The 21,643-nt window shown below is 47.7% G+C and overlaps 1 protein-coding gene across 3 annotated transcripts in view; it reads right to left on the reverse strand.

The window, feature by feature from the left end:
- Positions 1 to 21,643, reverse strand: part of LOC120981731 (NACHT, LRR and PYD domains-containing protein 3-like) — a 190,574-nt gene that overhangs the window by 138,001 nt on the left and 30,930 nt on the right. For 2 of the 3 annotated variants that reach the window (XM_040411409.1, XM_040411411.1), the window contains exon 7: positions 11,988 to 12,158. The exons of the other annotated variant lie outside the window; for it this stretch is intronic. In XM_040411409.1, coding sequence (XP_040267343.1) covers positions 11,988 to 12,158 — 171 coding nt within the window. The remainder of the gene's footprint in view (positions 1 to 11,987; positions 12,159 to 21,643) is intronic. 3 annotated transcript variants of the gene reach the window in all.

Here is a 21,643-nt window from a genome sequence, read left to right on the forward strand (position 1 = left end):
GTGCTCCAGATGATGACCAAAATTTTTGCCAGTGCGACTTAGGATCATAAATGGCGACAAGACTTTATTGCTGCCAATTGTGACTAGACCGGTCACCATGCTTCATTTTTAATAAAAAAATGCCTTCACCTAGCTAGGGTTGCCAAATGTCCGTAAATTTACAGATCTGATATTGATAACAAGAGAGCTTCTCTGTTGGGAATCTTTATATTCCCTAGTTTGATATAAAGCCAAAAATGTATGTTTTATTGCAATACTACTTATACAATCCGAGATTGGTCATCGTTTTGGGCAGATCAAGGGCTTGTATCTGTCATTTTCTTGACTGAGTTTCTGTGCATAATCAATTGATTTTATATCGCTCACAATTTTAAAGCAGTATTGCATAATATTCTTGTGTTGGTTGAGTAGTGTTTTGTTGGCATCATATAGTGGCGAATTCTGGGTACTGCATATCATTGAAATTTATATTGATTAATTTTTATTGTATTTTAAATTATTGTATAATAAATCATTTAGATTTTTTGCATAGACGCTTGTACCCTGTTCTTACTGATTGCACAAAATTAGGTTCTCGATCGAATTCTTTTTGAGGTGTCTATATATGTCCACCTCGCAGATCAATATCATTTGAATAATTTTTTCTTTGAATCATTAGTTTTATTTTTTTATATAAAGCATTTACTTTATATCCCCGACATAAAATGGAGGTCCCACCGACATCGAGTTAATTCTTTGATTATTTGTGCAAATAGTAGAACGTTCCATACTTTTGTTGGCTAACCAGATTATTCATAGATCTGTGTATAACTTTGTTGTAAGGAAAATGAGTGCAGCCGGTAGTGAAGCAGGTAGTGGTGATGCAATTTGGCACAGTCAGGAGACATCTAACTTATCTTAATGTGCCTAAAAATACCACCAGTAAAGACCAACACCTCTTAAAGATATTGCCATCAATTCTGTACGCATTATTAGAGGTCAGCATTCTCTCAGAGGGTAGACATGTGTATATAATGAAAACGCAAGCATATGTATCCCATATGGAAGCAAGATTAGAATCTGCAAAAGCATCGACCGAGGACTTAAAATGTGAGCTCAATCACAGCCATGCTGCCCATCACAAATTAAAAGGTGAGGCAGAGGAGATGCACCTCCGTTATAGCAGTCTACAGCAAACAAACAAACCATGCCACACTGTAGTCAATGTTGAAAGTGATCTGTCTGATGAGAGATCTTTGAGTCCTCCAGTTCTCACCAGCCAATGTTGTCACCACATGCTCTTAAAGCAGATTCCATCTGAGACCGCAAGCCACCCGAGGGTGATGGCATGATTATACAGGAGGCCTTAACCCAATTAAGTCAGGCGTTTCAAGCTGTAACCGCCTTACTAGGCGCTAGTGACGCAAAAAGCCACAGAAGTGTTCCCCCACATTTTTCCCTAGAGGGATGGTAGGGTTAAGTCACCTGTGCCAAGTGGGTCTGATGGAAGTGAGCGGAGTGTGAGTAATTGTGACAGTGATGTGGAAAAGCGTGTGGTTTATGATCTTGTCCACAAGGGGGACAAGGGTCCCAGATGACCGACATATGCTGAGGTGGTCTCTAGAAAGAAAAACGCTCAGTGTGCAGAAGGGTATCAGAGTTTCTCAAGTATTATTACATTTCTAAATGGTTTAGTGCTCTCATTAAGAGAAACAAAATAAGAGTATTGCAGGTTTAGGTACAAATGCCACTGTACCTAAATTCTCCATGAAAGTTTCTCCTGAAATTGCTGATCACTTAGAACTGAATTCTTTGAAATTGTATTCTCATGCGGACAGGATCAGATTCCTACCCTGGGCATTTGGTGGTAAATATCGACACTACTTTATTTCATTTAGGGAGAGGGGAATTCAGGATTGGCAGGATGTTTTGCACGAGGTAAAATTAGAATTCGGCCCTTACCGTATTGTGACTGCTGCAAAATGTGATATTTATTAACTCACATGTAGACCCAATCAAAGTCTCCGGGAATATCTCTCGATCCTTAAAAATGCCTATGGGTTGGCGTGTAGGTCCCCAAACTGGGAGTCTGAGGAGTTCAAACAGCTGTTTTATGATGAAATGTCCATGCAAATTAAATTTAGCCTAGCTAAAGATCTTGATCTCAAAGCTCCCTTGGACAGGTTGGTGACGGCTGCCACCTCACTGTATAATATCAGTGAATGCCATGCTACAGGTGAGAGGAGATATAAAAAGTCCACAGAACAAAATGTAGCAGAAGCTAAGGTAAACCCTAGCTTGGGATTTGAAACACAGCCACGTAAGTACCTTCAGTCTACAGGATCTGTCCAACAAACCCAGCAACAACAGGTAGGACCCAAGCAAACAAAACCTCAGAGCCCCAATGGGCCAGAGGGGGATAACTCTGGTGATGGGAGGTCTAACTACTGTCCCAAATATTACAATAGGCGTCCACAGGGATACAGGTGCTGGAACAACAGGCCCAGACAACAGAAGGAATGTCATGCCCCACTCTGACGATGTGCGGAGGTCGGCTAGGATAGCAGCACGAGTTTAGTGTTTGCTTTGGTGCCGTGCTGGATCCGCCTCTCATCAAGTGCACTGGGTGGAGTCATTAGTTTAAATGGCCTCCAGCTAAGTGCTCTGAGCGGATTATACTAATCATTGTGGTCTGGGAAGCTTGGAGGGAAGGTTGGCTGTCTGTTCCTGCTCTGGAAGATAAGTGGCATTTCTAGTTTGGTTGTTTGTGTCATCTATCCCATCCAGGTTCTGTGCGAGCAGGCTGCTCCTATTTCCCCACTTCACCATCTCAGGGAATTCAGGGTTTTGTCAGCCCAGGCTGGAGGACACATCACACCTACCTTCAAGGTCTGCATGTGGGCTGAGCAGTGCAGGGAAAGAGGTCAGGTATTAGTTAGGAGGTGACCCTTCCCCTGTCTCTCGTCCAGAGCCTGGTTGGTGCATTATCTGTTATACTGAGTCCGCCGTGACAAGGAAAGTAGGCCTGAATCCCCTACTTCACCTAGAAGTGGGTCACCTACCTCTAACAAGGACACACCACAAGAGCAAACTGTGCGCAAATCAAGCAATCGATTTGATCAGTTGGCCGATCAAGTAGCTAAATTAACTGAAATAGTTAATAAAATGTCCCAGGTGTCCACTGGAAAACAGCCCGAGTCTTTTTAGGGGCAACTGCAGGTCCCAGCTCAGCCCCATAATGCAGGCAGGGTGAGGTCAGAGCCCAGGCCGGTGCAAGGCTACCGAGATGGCTGTAGAAGAATCTAATGTAATGCCTAATCCTATTTTGCCTTGCAGCGTTCTTGACCCTAAAATTGAAGCCAAGGAAGAGATGTCTAACATGTTGTCTATCTTGCAGTCTAACCATGTTGATTAAGGCACTTATGTGTCTTCTACAGTGAGTGATCCCATCATTTCAGCGTCTATCTGCGAGCTGCAGTCTGTGAGCTGTGGTGTGATCCGGTTTTCTCCAAAGGTGGAGGCTGCTGCTCCTGCGTGTAGCAGGAATGTACAGGGTTCACCAGAGGTTGCATTGCTGCAAAAGGATCAAATCCTTAAAGGGTTTCTGTCACCCCGCAAAACTCATTTTTTTTTTTTTGGATAGTTAGATTCCTCATAGTGCGATATAGCAGAATATAATGCTCTTACTTACTTTCATGCGGCCGATTCTTTATAAAACGAACTTTTATAATATGTAAATGAGGGCTCTACCAGCAAGTAGGGCGTCTACTTGCTGGTAGCCGCAGCAGCAATCCGCCCCCTCGCCGTGTTGATTGACAGGGCCAGCCGTGATCTCCTCCTCCGGCGGCCCTGTCAGTAGTTCAAAAATCGCGCGCCTCGCGTCATTCGGCGCAGGCGCTCTGAGATGAGGAGGCTCGTATCCTCAGCACTCCCTCAGTGCGCCTGCGCCGATGACATCACCGAAAGAGAAGACGTCATCGGCGCAGGCGCACTGAGGGAGTGCTGAGGATACGAGCCTCCTCATCTCAAAGCGCCTGCGCCGAATGACGCGAGGCGCGCGATTTTTGAATTACTGACAGGGCCGGCCGGAGGAGGAGATCACGGCTGGCCCTGTCAATCAACACGGCGAGGGGGCGGATTTCTGCAGCAGCTACCAGCAAGTAGACGCCCTACTTGCTGGTAGAGCCCTCATTTACATATTATAAAAGTTCGTTTTATAAAGAATCGGCCGCATGAAAGTAAGTAAGAGCATTATATTCTGCTATATCACACTATGAGGAATCGAACTATCCAAAAAAAAAAAAATGAGTTTTGCGGGGTGACAGAAACCCTTTAAAAAGCATCAAATGATTGAACATCCTAATTTCTTATGTTATTTTTTTTCAGGTTGAAGGTTGATATTTTGTTGATTCTTATCTTCAAGATGAACTTATCGGGCCGATCAGGGGTTTACTTGACACAGGATCACAATTCACTATATTGTCATACAGTTATTTCCAACAGGTATTGGATATGACAGTAAAGAGGCTGAGATTGAAATCGTTTGATGGCTCTTTGATAAGTGTAGGCAGAGACGCTATGCAGGTAAGAGGTACATCATGGTTAAAATTTAAAGTTGGCAAGAAGATAATTAGACATCCCACACCAATTGTAGACCTTCCCAATGATCGGCTGATCATAGGAATCGACCTCCTGAAAAGATTGAGTTCCATAGTAGACTTCATCAATGAAGCAGTCTGGACTCAGGTGAAGGCACCTATTGCCTATGAGTACTCTAGCAATGCACAACCCCAACGTAGTTGTCATGTGATTGAGGAAAGGATTAACTCTGTTGAAGTTCATTTTAGGAACAATTAAACGCTGGATATGACGATCCTGAAAAATGGTGAACCCGAGGAAGCCGTCAATGGTACCGCTCATACCATAACTATCCAGAAGGACAGAATTAAAAAGGTAACCTTGGATGGGGGTGCATTAACTATTTCTCTTAAAGGGTGAAGTTACGAAATTGTGGACCTGACCAAGCATACTCAATCCATAGTACAGTTTAAAAAAGGTTAATGATAACTTATTGATTCCCGTACAGGTGAACAATATGGCCCGGGTGAAATACGCCAAGTTGGATCTGAAATCCGAAGTCAGTTACATGAGCATAAGTCTCTTGAAACAGGTCGCTAACCCTAAAGTGATTAAAGTTTCCTCTCCACAGGAACAATGGGTTCATGATTTGGATGGAGATTCACAGAGTCATAATGTGATTGCAAGATGTCTATTTCTATAGGAGATAAGACTACGGAACAATTATTCATCGTGTTGAATGAACCACGGTACCAGATGTATCTAGGTAATGACCTTCTACACGATTTGCTGTGCAGATTGATCTGGTCAATAATACTCTATGGTCCAGATTACCTGGAGACCAGGAGGGATTCCAGGATGAAGGGCAAGCCTTGAAATGAGGACAACAGATGCCCTATGCCTTCTGAAGAAGGTACATGTCACATAGAAGAATCATCACTGGTTTTCAACCATGAGATCGATGAGAAGGAGTACGAGTCATGCCAACAAGGAAAGGAGAAGGTCACAACTTCACCAAATGGAAGGATTACTGGATGATGAGGAGTAAAGAGATATGAAGGTTCCATCTAAAGGCGGAAACCCAGGATTGGCGCAAGATGGCATTGAGGGTTGTTGCAGTTATCTACATCGTCCTAATCTTGGGGTAAGGAGTGCCACGCCGAGCCGATTGCTGTACCAGGCCCTTCATCTGGGATCATGCTGCAGGATACCACAGGATTCATCTTGACGAATAAGAGTGTTCTATCCCAAAAGATCTACGTCAGTTTGGATCCATTGAAAGACAGTTCAACGTTTCAGAGATTTTGTCACCGGAGATAAAGATGTGGTATCAAATACACGTCGGTTATTCCCAAGATTACACAGATCCTGGAACAGACAAGGAAAACCTTGACCAGGGAACAGTTTTCAACGAGTCAACGACCAAATCGGTTCATTTCTGCGATTACAGCTGCCATAATCTTTGGCGTAGTGGGCACTGTCGTTGCCACCAGTGTATCAGCTGTTAATTCCATCTCTATTAAAGGTTTCAGCTCCGAACCCGGATATACCTCCATTTTCACCCGGGCAGCCCCCCTTACTTGAGCATCGGAGCAGTTCATACTCCGATGCTCTCCTTTGCCCTGAGCTAAATCGCGCAGGGCAAAGGCTTTTATTGGAGATCCGGTGACGTACCGGGGCTCTCCATGGGGCTGCCAGGAAGCCCGGTTACATCACCGGCACTGATGGGCGGGATTTAGCGCTTCCCTAGCCAGTAAATCAGCTAGGGCAGCACTAAAGCCCGCCCATCAGAGCCGGTGACGTCTCCAAACACACTGCCGGGCGGAAGTTTCTGCCCGGTAGTGTGCTATGATAAACAGAAGAGCCCGTGCCCTGCCCGATTTAGCGCAGGGCAAGGGAGCACATCGGAGGATGAGATGGTCCGATGCTAGCCTCAGGGGGGGCTGCCTGGGTGAAAATAAGGGTATGTCCGGGTTCAGCTCTGAACCCGGACAACCCCTTTAAGTGTGAGAGGTAGCTTTCTTTCAGGGGATCATCCTCACAGATACGGCTTCAGGACACCAGGTTTAAAGGGAACCTGTCACCAAGATTTTGTGCATAGAGCTGGAGACATGGGCTGCTAGATGGCCGCTAGCACATCTGCAATACCCAGTCCCCATAGCTCTCTGCGCTTTTATTGTGTTAAAAAAACGTTTTGATCGATATGCAAATGAACCTGATATGTGTCCTGTGTCCGGAGATGAGTCCAGCGGAAAGGAGCCCAGCACCGCCCCGCGTCCTCCGAATCTCCTCCTTGCTGGCTGACGTCACAGAGCTGGAGCGACGAAATCTCGCGATGCGTGAGCTAGCGCATGCGTAGTTCGTTCCCTGTGCTGATGCCAGCACGGAATGAACATGATGCCGACACTGCGCATGCGCTAGCTCGCGCATCGCGAGATTTCGGCGCTCCAGCTCTGTGACGTCAGCCAGCAAGAAGGAGATTCGGAGGACGCGGGGCGGTGCTGGGCTCCTTTCCGCTGGACTCATCTCCGGACACAGGACACATATCAGGTTCATTTGCATATCGATCAACGAACACAATAAAAGCACAGAGAGCTCTGGGGACTGGGTATTGCGGATGTGCTAGCGGACATCTAGCAACCCATGTCCCCAGCTCTATGCACAAAATCCCGGTGACAGGTTCCCTTTAAGGTCCAAACAGTGCATTTATTGTGGCACACCAGCAAAAGCAAAACAAACAAAACAATAAACACTCGCCCGTCCAGGCTCTAACTAAGCACAGTATTCCTGACTCACCTAAGTCACCGTTCACACACACGAGAACCCATGCGGCTTTCCCAGCCAATGTCCCACAGAGCACAGTACACCCACTGTCTCCAGTCCAGTGTCTCTTGTGGGGGATTGGGGCTCAGTAGTCCGCATGACTATGGCCCTGGGACCCTCCCAGGCGTCGCTTCGTCTCCCAACTCCAGGCTATCTCCCAGCCTCGTGGTCCCTCAGCCTTGCCCAGCTGAAACCACACTCACAGAGCCTCCAGGCTTCTGTCCACGGGTAACACACTTCCCCCTTACTGACACCCTGGAAGGTGCTTTATATGCCAGTCTGAGTACCTCCAGCTGGTCTCACCTGTGGTGGAATAGGGGTGTGGACCACACTATCCATCCCTTCCTTGCCTCTAACCTGTGTGAGATCTGTTACTGTCTCACATATACCCCCCCCCCCCTTTTGTTCAAGCCCGTGAGGGTGAACACATGCATAACCACGGGAGGCTGGTGAGAGGGCATCTCCATCAACCACAGTTTTCCCCTTGTTTTGCCACAACCACGCCAGCAGAGACCAGTTTATCACCAACACCAACTCAGGTTCTCTCTCAGCATTGACACCGGTTATATCCACAAACACTTTATCAGCGGCCTCCATGGAGGTCCCTCCATGATTCATCACCAGTTCTGTACACCCTTCCAGCATACAGTCACCAACAGGTATTCTCTGTTCCTGCATCAAGTTCACAGACTTGCCACTCATCTTGTCAGACACGATCATCTCCTGGTTGCCACTAGCAACCACCTTCGTTTTACCAGATTTTGACATGTCAGCCTCACTCCCCGAGTTGCTATCGGTCACAGCAAATACGTCACATACACCGCTCATGCCATTATCAGCTCTGACCTCTAGGGCCATAGATGAGCTAATCCCCACACTGGACACTTCCTTAGTAACCATAGAACACGGTGGAGACTGCTTATCCACCTCTGGTACGTGTGGTACACCCTCTAGCACTGCCACCTTTCCCTGCACATTTTCTACAGTGGGTTCCCCCAGCTGTGTGCTCTCAACATTTATCAGCATTTCTGCATTCTTTTCCCCAGGGAGCACTATTCCCCTGACCACATCCTGCAACGGAAAAGGCATATCACTGTCACCACATATTTCATATGACATCACATTTTCATTATGCATTTCCGCACTCTTTGCACCATCACTTTTACCAGCACCATTGTTTTCAATGGTCACATCACTTAAAGGGGTCGGTACTGGTTCTGCAGGAGTTTCCTTACTAGCTGCAGAAGTATTTCCCCACAGTACCCATACCAAAAGGAAACCGCGGCCCCACTACACCTCATGTATGCGCACTTTAACCTCACCAAGTTCCAAGTCCCAGTTCGCACTGGAGTCTCACACTCAGTGAGAGCCACTGGACACTTCATGCTATCCCCATGAATGTCACGCACATAGTTCTCAGCCACCGGGCTGGTCTGAACCAGGATCACCTGACCATCTGCAACTCACGGAATAATTGGAACGCTCTTAACCATTGTTGTCACGGGTTCAGCAGTTCCGGGAGATGAGGACGCTCCAGGATCCTCCATCCCACGATCACCTGCAGACTCCTCACTGCAGTGGTTACCACGAGAAAGGCCTCGACTCCGGCCTCCTTTCAGACGGGGAGTCACACTCTCTTGAGACTTTTCCTTGGAATCTCCAGCCGCAGAATATGAAACACTTTCTCTGCTCCATAACTGCTGGACAGCTGCATGCTGTCGTGGTTGGTCGCACCTAGCAACCGCATCACAGCTCCTCCGCACATTTTCTCCAGGACCCGGTGCACACTGTCCGTAAACACTTGTACTCTCACTTTCTTCCCGTTGGTTGCCCTTGACAACGGCACACATCAGCTTTTCCTCCAAACCTCCAGGTCCATCACAGACACCTTGGACTTTAACAAAGTGTCCATTCAGCGTTGAAGACTCTCTCTCCAGCGCCATCTGCAGCTGTGCCTCCAAAGCCTCCAGCTCTAGATTCAAGCACAGCAACTTCTATGGGGCATATCCCATCTCCTTGGCCAGGGTTTCTCGCCATTTTATATGCGACCACCGTCTGGCATATTCCTCCACAAGACCCATGGCAACAGACTTTCAACACGCAAGTCCATTTAATCAGAGACCACAAATATTTTTCACAGGTCAGTCTCTTTCACTTTTCCGTTGCCTCTAGCAACACTTCACTTTTCCGTTGCCTTTTTGCACAGACACGGCCCTTGCTGGAGCCCACAGGTGCCCTCATTCTCCACCAATTGTGAGGGGTAGCTTTCTTTCAGGGGATCATCCTCACAGATACAGCTTCAGGACACCAGGTTTAAGGTCCAAACAGTGCATTTATTGTGGCACACCAGCAAAAGCAAAACAAACAAAACAAACACTCGCCCATCCAGGCTCTAACTAAACACAGTATTCCTGTCTCACCTAAGTTCTCACCGCACGTGAACCCATGCGGCTTTCCCAGCCAATGTCCCACAGCCTCCTGGCTGTACAGAGCACAGTACACCCACTGTCTCCAGTCCAGTGTTTCTTGTGGGGGATTGGAGCTCAGTAGTCCGCCTGACTATGGCCCTGCAATATGGGGTAAGTCAGTCTAATATTCTAATATTCTGGAATATCATGTTATTAGCAACTACATATATGAAAATTGAAATTAGGGTCTAAATGTGACCGTTATCCTTTAAGACCAATGTTGGTTTATATTCACTATTTTGTATGGATTTTTATTGTAGGCCGAAGTTAATGGGAAGATTACTGCGTTGTTCAAAAGAACTAGTGTTATTGTAACAATCAATTATACATTTAGACAGTTAGAAGATACACAACACCTGAAGAAGTAGAGGCTTCATTGTATTTCTTAGCTGAACATAAATTCCAGAGTGTGAGAATTGTCTAGATGTGCCTCAAAGTATATATTCATGTATCAAAGTTTGTCCCTCAGCTGTGAGATAAGGCTTCCAGACGTCATGTGTGTATAGTGTTGAAGATGTCAGGCATGTATGAGTTAACCCTTAATGGTATGATGCTTATACAACAGCGCCACCTAGGCATGAGTAGGTAACACTACACCAGTAGCAAAAGTGCATTCTGGGTAGTGTTATGACGTTACATTCCTTATCAATGTACACGCCTATCCGACAATAATTGGAAAGTTCCAAACTAGGAAGGTGTGCTCGTCTGATAAGTTTTTGGTTAAGAAATCACATGCCAAAAAGAAAAAAAAAAAAAAGGAAGGAACAAAGAAAGGGAGCGGAGAAAAGGATTTGGATTATCAGAAAAACTCTGAACAGCTGACTTCGCCGAGACTCTGCACACCACTTGAACCTTGGGTAATGTATGTTTTTGTTTTATGTAGTATTGATAAATTAATTGGCTTGATACATAGCCAACCCCCACTTATTGCAGACGTATAGTGTTAGTACTACATCAATGTTGGCGGCATTCAGTGAAAATGCATATCACTTAATACAAGATCTGATACTGATAACAAGAAAGATTCGCTGTTGGGAATCTTTATATTCCCTAGTTTGATATCAAGCCGATAATTTATAAGTTTTATTGCAATACTACTTATACAATCCGAGATTGGTCATCGTTTTGGGCAGAGCGAGGGCTCGTAATTGTCATTTTCTTCATCGAGTTTCTGTGCATAATCAATTGATTTTATATCTCTCACAATTTTAAAGCAGTATTGCATAATATTCTTTTTGAGGTGTCTATATATGTCCACCTCGCAGATCAATATTATTTGAATAATTTTTCTTTTGATCCATTCGTTTATTTTTTTTATATAAAGCATTTGCTTTATATCCCTGACAACACTATGTGGCCACGCCTCTAACTCCGCCTAGCTAGTGGGGTGAACAGCTTATTGTTTAGGGTATAATATTTCTGACGGGACCATCATTCAACAGTATCTGAGAGGCAAATATTGAGCTCTGTCTGTGGGCAAAAGAGAGCTTGGTGGGTGTCTTCAGAGGGGTTTGCCTTTGCCAGGACTTCACATTGGTAGACTTTTTGTTCACGTTCTCACTGCTTGAGTGTCCATTTGCAAAGTACTATTTTATGGGAGATAGGGAGGAGATTGAAAGGGCATTGATAGTAAAAAGTGTTCTACTAAGGGTCCATTCACACGTCCGTAGTGCATTGTGGATCCGCAATACACCCAGCTGGCACCCCCACAGAAATGCCTATTCTTGTCCGCAATTGCGGACAAGAATAGGACATGTTCTATTTTTTTCCGGAGCCGCGAGCCGGAAGATCAGCGGAGCGCTCCGGAAATGCGGATGACAGCACACTGTGTGCAATCCGCATCCATTCCTGCCCCATAGAGAATGAATGGGTCTGCACCCGTTCCGCAAATTGCGAAACGGACGCAGACCCATTATTACGGACGTGTGAATGGAGCCTTTTCGTGTTTTGATAGAGGAGAACACTTCATGGATCATTAATAGAGGGTCATTAAGAGACCAGGAAGGATTTGGGGGTTTAGACAGGAGAGATAAAGAGGAAATAGACATGGGGCTATGGTGCAGAGTATAAAATAGAATAAAACCCATGTATAACGTGTGCCCCACATGTCTCAGTCCTGTACACATCTCTTATACTCACTGTAATTCCTCTATCCTGCAGGCCGGACTGGACAGAGCCTCCATCAAGTCACTTAAGTGAGGACCACACAGTCGGTTACCAGATAGGTCGAGTATCTCCAGGGACCGGTTATTCCTTATTACAGATGCCAACTGGATGCAGGAAGTGTCTGGTAGATTATTATAACCCAAACTGTAAGAATAAGAAGATGAGATGTGGGTGAGGCGTCCATTCACACGTCCGTATGCAATTATGCGGAAAGGGTGCGGACCCATTCATTTTCAATGGGGCCAGAACAGATGCGGACAGCACACAGTGTGCTGTCCGCATCCACATTTTCGATCCGCGGCTTCGCAAAAAAATAGAACATGTCCTATTCTTGTCCGCAGTTGCGGACAAGAATAGGCATTTCTATTATAGCGCCAGCTATGTGCGGACCGCAAAACACTTGCGGCTAGTGAATGGACCCTTAGGTATATTGCATTTAGGACAAGAGAAGGTGCAATCAGGAGACATTTTACTTTTAATATAGGGCGTCATATAAGCCCTATGAGATATCATTAACCCCTTAAGAACCCTGAGATTTTTCTTTTCTGTGTTTTCACTCCCCGCCTTCTTATAGTCCTAACTTTTTTTTTTTTCCATTCACATAGCATTATGAGGGATTATTTTTTGTGGGACAAGTTGTACTTTCTAATGGCACCATTTACGGTTGCATAACATGTCGAAGGAAGCGGAAAAAAAATTCCAAATGGGGTACAATTGGGAAAAAATGCAATTCTGATAAAGGTTTTTATAAAAAAAATAATTACACTATACACTATGAGAAGGTGAGCTCTTTTTTTTCTCTCCCTGGCTGTGACACTCTCCGCTGTGATTGGATCGCGGCACAGCCAGGGAAAAGGAGACGCCCATTAAGAAACCCTTGCGTCTCCTCCTCCCTGTACAGATGTTCAGTATTAGCATGCTGAGCGGGAAAAGTGCAGGGGGGCACAGGAGCGATATTTTAAAAAAATCAGGCAGGGTGGCAGCATCAGCGGGGAGTACCCCCCAAGTAGAGGTATTTATCTCAGTTAATTCAAAACAATGAAAGGTCCTCTTTAATGGAATTTGGGGAAAATTTCACATTTACTGGTTTATTTTTAGACAGTGTTACATTTACTGTTGGTTTATTCTGTGTGTACCAATCTGTTTTATATATTTTCAGCTACTTGTTCACTACATTGTTCAGTAAACTCAACTGCTGGGAAAGAACCGTTGTCTGTGTGGCATCATGTACCCTGTATACCTGTGGGCCAGCCCTCGGTCTTCTTTCAAATCAGTGAACTAAATAGAATAGCCACTACCCTCATTTTCTTAGAAAAGGAGGCTTCAATGCAAGTTGGAAATCTTTTGTTGCGTAAAGGAGGATGATTCCCTTTAACCCAGTGGGTTTCCTGCAAAAATCGACATGTGAGTGAAGTTTATGCAGATGGTTCAACACCTTCTTATGTTTGACTGGAGTATTAAGGCCATTAACATTCCAGGTACACCATGTTAAAGCAAAGATGGTGGACGCAGTAATGTCAATAGAATATGTAATTTAACCAATACTGTCAGTGGCCAAAATTGGTATAAAAGAGTATAGAAAGAAGGAGGGAAGAAAACTCGTCCCAGCGAGCAGGCATCCTCCCCAACATTGCATGAGGTCCCCCATAATGGTGCGCACTTCATATCCCTTCATATAAACAACCTAACAATAACAAAATGTCCTCATACCGCCCATCAGCCCGAGAGAGCAGTGCCATGACAATACAAAACATAATATACTGTAATGCAAACTCCATGACTGGAGGAAAAAATAAACTGGCAAAGTATAACGATCAGCAAAATAACTTAACGCCACAGGTAATATGCGACTCTGCTGTTCAAGTAGATGCTGTAGGAGAAATGGGCCGAGCTCGACCTTGAGAGTGAAGGTGGGCTAAAGCCTTCTGAGAATCAGTGAAAACCCACATCTGGTCACCCATGGAGAATCGAAGAGTAGCAGGGTACTGGAGACTAAAGCGGATAGATTTATCCAGCAAACGTTTGCAGACGGGGTTAAAGGCTCTTTGTTTTTCCGCGACTACCGCTGAAAAGTCCTGGAAGAGCAGAAGCTTGGAATTTTCATAGCTTACTGTAGAGGCTCGGCGAAAGGCGGACAGAATTCAGATTTTATCCTGATAGTTGAGGATCTTGGAAATAACAGGTCTTGGTCTAGCGGAGCTGTCAGCACGCGGAGGGCCCACTCTGTCAGCAAGTTCCACTGGAATTTTGTATGTGGAATCTCCCAATTTTAATTCTTGGGGTAACCAGTCAGAAGTGAACCATATGAGTTCATTAGGACGGACCGTTTCAGGAACTCCAATAAGGCGTAGGTTGTTTCGCCTGGGGCGGTCATCCACTTTATTTTGTATCGCGATGAGCATTTACTCCTTCTCCTCCAACTGTTCGCGGCAAGAGTGGACCACGTCCTGTAGATCAGAGACCCGTTGTTCGACCTCCGTTAAGCGAGTGTTATGAGCGGTTACTTGGGAGATATTAAGGTCCAAAGAGGATTGAAAGGCTGCTAAACAGGGGTCAATAGTTGGCATAAGCAGATCGGAGACGGCCTGGGCCGTAGCCTTTGAGGTATCCATATTGGGGTCTGTGGACGTGCGTACTGGGAAAGATAGAGTTTGACTGCGGGCTAGGGTTCTGGATCCGTTATTGGCAGAGGCATTCTTCCACATAAACTTATCCATGAGGTAGCAAAGGGACAGAGCTTCAAAGTAGAGAAATCAGCGGAGTCACACTGGCTACCGTATTACATAAGGAACAGAACCAAAGATCCTGAAGAGAAGTGATAAGAAACTGGGAATATAGCGCTTATAGCAGATATAGATTTATGCTCACAGCATGAAGATGGATAATGCCCCGAAACAGTGTATACGTACAAAATAGCCCAGCAGCTTGAGGGTTAATAGAGGATCAGAAATCTTTCATGCAACTCTGCAAACCTGGTAAATGACATAGATGATGCAGGGTCTGCAGTAATATCTAGACCAACCAATAAGAAACCTCGAATAAAGTGCATAGATACACTGGGGTCTAGCATAAATTACTATAACCAAAAAAGAACCAAACCATTAACCCCATAAGAAATGAGGAGAACACTCATACAAGTAAGTAAGCATACAATAACATAAGGCACAAGGTACTGACGAAGCCCTTTCTAAGCGAAACGCGCGTCGAGGTGCAGCTCTGCTCAGATACTTGGTGCCTTCAAACGTTATGGGTAACTTATGCATTCCATAGTGTCTTTATTCAGTTTTTTATTTTGTGGTTACTTCTCACGCACGCTACCGTTGCAATTGCCTCTGTGACCAGGCTTCCTTCTCTATACTAAGGGCAGGCCCCGGCCGATCTTTTTGGCTGGCAGCCATGGCGTGTGTGATAGGTGATACTTAGTACATCTGTGATATGCATTTAGTTATATGTTACTCTGGGTTGACTGGGTTACTCTGGGAACCGGCCAGTTTAGGATGGCCTCGATTTTTGCAGGCTCCGGCCTCTGCTTCCCACATCCCACGCTATGTCCCAAATATTGTACCTCAGACATCCTGATATTACACTTGTCTGGCTTCAGGGTCAGGCCTGCAACTCTGATTCTGTCTAGCACTATGCCCAGGTGTCTGAGATGCTCCTCCCATGTCTGGCTATAGATTGCGATGTCATCAAGATATGCGCATGCAAAATCCTGCAGACCACCGAGGAGTTGATCTATCATTCGTTGGAAGGTAGCCGGAGCATTTTTCATCCCGAATGGCATTACCCGGAACTGGTAAAGGCCAAACGGGGTGATGAAGGTCGACTTTGGAATGGCGGCCGCCTCCAGGGGAATCTGCCAGTAACCCTTACACAGGTCAATAGTCGTCAGATAATGTCCCTGAGCTATTTTGTCCAACAATTCGTCCACTCGGGGCATGGGGTAGGCATCTGTCACAGTACAGTCATTCAGTCGCCTATAGTCCACACAAAATCGGGTCGTGCCATCCCGTTTTGGGAATAATACTACAGGGGAAGCCCAGGGGTTTGCTGATGGTTCAATCACCCCTAACTCAAGCATCTCCCTAATCTCTGCTCTCATCCCTTCTTGCACAGCTCCAGGAATCCTATAGGCTGATTGTCTCAGGGGCTTCTGCCCGAGGGTCTCCACCTTGTGCACTGCCAAGTGAGTGTATCCAGGGAGTGTTGAGAACATCTCTTTCCGGTCTTGGAGTAATTCGCTGACCTGTTCTTGTTCCTGGGGTCCTAACCCATCTCCTAACTGAACATCTTCCACCCCCCCAAAATGATTACTGATCGCAGGAAGCTCCAGCATCGGCAGGTATTCAGAGTCCCCGGTGGCAGGAGCGCATATGGTGGCTACTGTCTCAGCCCTCTCGTGATAGGCCTTCATCATATTGATGTGGAATGTCCTCTTAATTCTTGTGTCTGCACAGCTGGCGACCACGTAGGTGGTGTCGCACAGCTGTTTTACCACCTGATAGGGGCCCTGCCAGGAGGCCTGTAGTTTATTTTGCTTCAAGGGTTTTAGTACTAGGACCTTCTGTCCGACACAAAAAGTGTGATTTCGAGCAGATCGATCATACCAAACCTTCTGCTGACTCTGGGCTGATTGCATATTCTCATGGACTAGGTCGGTAAGTTCCCGCAGTCGATCCCCGAGTTCCAAGACGTAACTAAGGATGGGGAGGCCTTCAGGATCCTCTCCCCCTTCCCACTGGGCCCTCACTAAGTCTAAGGGTCCCCTAACCCTTCGCCCATACAACAGCTCAAATGGTGAAAACCCTGTGGACTCTTGAGGTACCTCCCTGTATGCGAACAGTAGGTGGGGAAGATATTTTTCCCAATCCTTCCTACTCTCCACGAAGGCCCGAAGTAGCTGTTTTAGGGTCCCGTTAAATCTCTCGCACAGCCCGTTCGTTTGGGGGTGGTAGGGTGCGCTCTGGAGGGTTTTAATACCACAGAGGCGCCAGAGCTGCTGGGTCAGCTCAGCGGTGAACTGATTTCCTTGATCAGACAATATCTCCCGGGGAAATCCTACCCTAGTAAACACCCGCAGTAAGGCATCAGCTACCGTGTCATCCTGGATATTGGATAGGGGAATAGCTTCCGGGTAGCGGGTGGCGTAATCCACCACTGTAAGAATATACTTCTTCCCAGTAGCACTGGGGCGGGCCAGTGGGCCAATAATGTCTTCTGCTATCCGGCTAAAGGGTTCCCTAATTATCGGCATGGGGTGCAGAGAGGCTTTTGGATGATCCCCCGCCTTTCCTACTCTCTGGCAAGTCTCACAGGTCCGGCAGTATTCTCGTACCTCTGCATGTAACCTAGGCCAGAAGAAAGCACGAGACAACCGACTCCGGGTCTAAGCTATCCCTAAATGTCTGGCCAAGGGGATGTCGTGAGCCAGCCTCAATAGCTCCTGTCTGTACTTCTGGGGTACGACTAGCTGTTTGTGGGGGCCCTCGCATTTCCCGTTGCCCACCCCTTCAGTGTAACGATAAAGAAGCCCTCCCTCCCACTCTATTCTGTCTTCCCCTAACCCCCCTGGATCCTTGCCCGCCCTGTCCCGATAGCACGCTAAAGTAGGGTCTCTCCGGGTTTCTTGCCTAACGTCGGAAGGAGAATCCCAGGACATGGGGTTGTCAAGTCAGGGTAACGTGGGAGGATTTGGTCTTACCTAGGTCCCCATAGGAGTGGAGTTGCCTTGTAGGTGGCTTTGTTGTCGTGTGGTCACGGCCATGGCGGTCTCTGGTGCAAATAAAGAAGTCAAATGCCCCAAGTCGTTCCCTAAAAGTACTTCTGCGGGTAACTCACGGAGTATCCCTACTCTCACTTGTCGCTTCCCTGAGCCCCAATCCAGGTGAACTCTGGCGGTGGATAAGCGCAGCACCTTGCCCCCTGCTACCCTGACTGCCACAGTCTGGCCGGTTCGGGCCGACTGAGGAACCATGTGAGGCTGAATAAGGGTAATCGTAGCCCCGGAATCACGAAGTCCCTGGGCCGGCTGCCCATTAACCCATACCGCCTGACGATGGTGCTGCCGATTATCTTCAGCTGCGGCCTGGACGGGATCCGCCTCGAACAGCTCACCAAACTCTTCCTGAACATCTAGCGGGTTGGCCTCGTTCTAGAGGCAATAATTTGCCGACCTGGATAACTGGGCAGTCTCTTTGTACCTCGGGGATCGGTTAGGGCAATAACGCTGCAGATGACCCGTTTGATTACATGTATAGCACTTAGGCCCGGTAGAAGATTTTGATTGGGCTAAGGGTCTAGAGGCAGCCCACTGAGATACTGGAGTTGGGCTCGAGGTCGGTACACTGGGCCGCGGTAGTGGATAGCGCTGGCCTCCAATGGTCTCCGAGAGTCCAGATATTCATCGGCCAAAGTAGCTGCTTGCTGTACCGTCTGTGGCCGCTTATCTCGCACCCAATCCCGTACTATCGGAGGGGTGTGGTCAAAGAACTGCTCTAAGAGAACTAGCTGGGTGATGTCCGCTATGGTATGAGCATGGCTTCCCTGGAACCAGCCCTTGAGGTTCCGCTGCAGACGATGTGCCCACTCCACGTAGGTTAGGTTGCCTTGTTTCCGGGATTCTCGAAACTTAATCCGACTGGCTTCAGGGGTAATGGCAAATCGGGCTAGCAGGGCTTCTTTTACCCGATCATAATCCATGGCGTCCTCATCCTCCATGGCCCGATACGCATCCGCAGCTTTGCCAGTTAGGTTGCTCGCCAGTAAGGCGACCCGATCTTGGGATGGCACTTTATGTATCTGTCACAGTCTCTCAAAGTCCTGGAGGAACTCTTCTATTTCCTCCTCTCCTTCCTTAAATAATTTGAATGCGCGAAAGGGCAATTTACGGACAGGTGCTGTATCTCTAGGTGCTGTCTCTGATCGCCGTATTTCCGCCATTTTCCACTCATGTTGTCGCTCCAATTCTCTCACTTGTCGCTCTAGTTCTTTCTCTTGCCGCTCATCCTGCAGCTGGATGTCTCTGATGGCATTCTGTATGGCGGTCTCGGATGGGTTGGCACCATATAATGCCAACCGTTCTCTAACTCGTTGCTGAAACAAGGCTTCCACGGACCGAGGTCCAGCATCACCATCCCTCTGATCCATCTCAGCTAACTCACTGATCAAGGTGGCCTTGTTCTTTGTCCCAGCGATCCCTCCTCGGCTCTCAAGTAAATCTTTCAGCGTGTCTCTCCTGTAGGCTGCGTAGCTGGTCATTCCTAGTTGTGATTTGGAGTGTACCAGTAACTGGAGAGCCAATCCCACCGCTGCCACCAATGTAACGAGCCCCTGCTCGCTCTATTCTGCTCTCATGGCACTCCCTGATGTGACCACAATATCTGCTGGTTCCGCCGTTGATGATCCGGCCTCAGGCGACCGCTCGTGTCGTTTTAATTCTCACAGAACTAACACCAGTCAGGCTGTATGTGAGTTCAAACTGACTAATTCTTTATTGAATGCATCACATATAATTATAATGACAGTTGGAACACTTGTGGCCAGATCCAAAAGACTTCCATTTTTTTGACTTACTAAACCGCCCCCTGTTCTGGGGTAAATGAGTGATCTTACCACCTGTAGCTTCCGAAATGATCTAATCCAGGCGCTTACCAAACAGTCTGCAGCCGGTGAAGGGGAGGGCCGTCAGGGTCCGCTTTAAAGCATTATCTGCCATCTAGCAGGAGAGGCATAGGGTACAGCAAATAGCCACCAGCAGGGCTGACGAGAGAGCCATAAGCCAGGCCGCGTCCAAAGAGGCTTCACAAATATACGCACTGGCATGCGAGAGCTGCAGAGCCATATCCCCAGAGGGGAATCCCGAGGTGAGACCCTGACGCAAATTATCCGCCCACTCTCCCATAGCCTTGCTCACCCAAGTAGAGGCAAACACCGGCTGCACTGATTCAAAGGAAGACTTTGCAAACGCTTCCAGTTTCTTATCCCTGATATCAGAGACAGAAGTCCCATCCACCATTGGCAAGGTAGAATGCTTAGCCAAGCGAGAACCAGGTGGGTCCAATATAGGTGAGGACAACCATTTCTTAGTCAAATCCTCCGGGAATAGATAAAGGACGCTTAAGCGTTTTGGCAAAGCAAAACGTCTAGCAGAAAAATTCCACTCCTTGAAAAGAGAGGAATCAAAGTCCTGATGGTGCAGAAAAACTTGTGCGAGCGACGGGACCTTCTAAAGGAAAAAACAGAGCTGGTCGAAGAAAGTGCAGGGTCCTCAACCTGCAATGTCTCGATAACCGCTGCAATCAGATTGTCCACCATAGAGGAAAGTCTGGACGACTGACCCTCAGGAGAGACCACATCCTCATCTGCCCTTCTCTCCTCAGAACATGCCTCTTCCATGAAGGACACGTCGGAGTGAGACTCCCTAGTACGAGGAGGAGGAGAGGCCAAGGAAACGGGAGACACAGACACCCTTTTGAGGGAGGAGGTCCTGGCCCGTTTTGCGGGACGGCCCCGACGGGCATGAGCCACTTGATCCCCGGTCAGAGGACTGCTTTGCCGACAAACGCCCTAATATTTCCACAATAGATCTATTGGTATTGGAGATATCCTGTACCATCCTTGACATGCAATGCACCCACTCTGGTTCTACCATAGGCTGGGCAGTGGGGGCAATTGGGTCCGGGGCCAAGCCATTGGACGGCGGAGCCACACACGCAGAGCAGAGGGGATCTGACTGAGCAGGTGGAAATTTTGTGCGATATGACTCACAAGCATAATGGCGCACAGCAGGGACCGCCTGCTTCAGGGCCTGGGCTTGGTTAATGACAACCCTGCCGTGACAGGGAGGAGGAAGAGGGTGGTAGGTTAACCCTGTAGGAAGGGAAAAACAGCGTTCACCCAGCCTGTGTCCCTCCACACAGCGTGTCCAGAGGAGCCTGTCAGCGTCCCGCTGCAGGTGCATTTAAAAACCAGAAGTTGGCAGGGAGCCAGCACACATCCATCAGATTCCTCCCAGCTGTCGGAGTGAGAGTGGGGAGAACTCCTGCCCGCCCCTAAAAACTACTTCGGCAGCCAGCGCCGACCCCTGGCCTCCGCATTCGCCTCCTACCTTTCCGGAACCACCCACTGCCGCAGCCCCCCCGGCCGAACCGAGACGCTAGCCGGGGAATAGGAAGCACCGGGGGGACCACGTGGGAGCAGTCCACAGAGAAGCCCGGGCCTCAATTAGCAGAGGCCCCGGACCAGCCGACACGCCGAACAATGAGGGAAAATGGACGCCCCACATCCAGGCCTGCCCCCCCCCCCCACCCTCTCCCGACAGCAGGAACATCCTGAAGGGGAGCAGGTAACCTGAGAAGGGGAGGGAGCTGGACAAGGGGAAGACTAGGGCCAAACTCTTTTTTTTTTTTCATTTTTTTATTAATATTCACCTGTCCGGCATCTTCTGCCCCCCTGGCTCCAGCCGGATCACCACCTTCAGTGTGCGGCCCCTTTGGGAGGGTTGCTACACTGGCACAGAGGGGACTTGCGGTGGATGGCCGTGGTGATCCGAACGCTGGCGGGATACAGAGGCCTTTAGGAACCTCTGGTCCTCCTTTACTTCTGGAGAACGGGGAGGAACAGGGGGCTTG

The sequence above is a fragment of the Bufo bufo genome, chromosome 11, assembly GCF_905171765.1.
Source record: "Bufo bufo chromosome 11, aBufBuf1.1, whole genome shotgun sequence".
NCBI classification, from domain to species: Eukaryota; Metazoa; Chordata; class Amphibia; order Anura; family Bufonidae; genus Bufo; species Bufo bufo.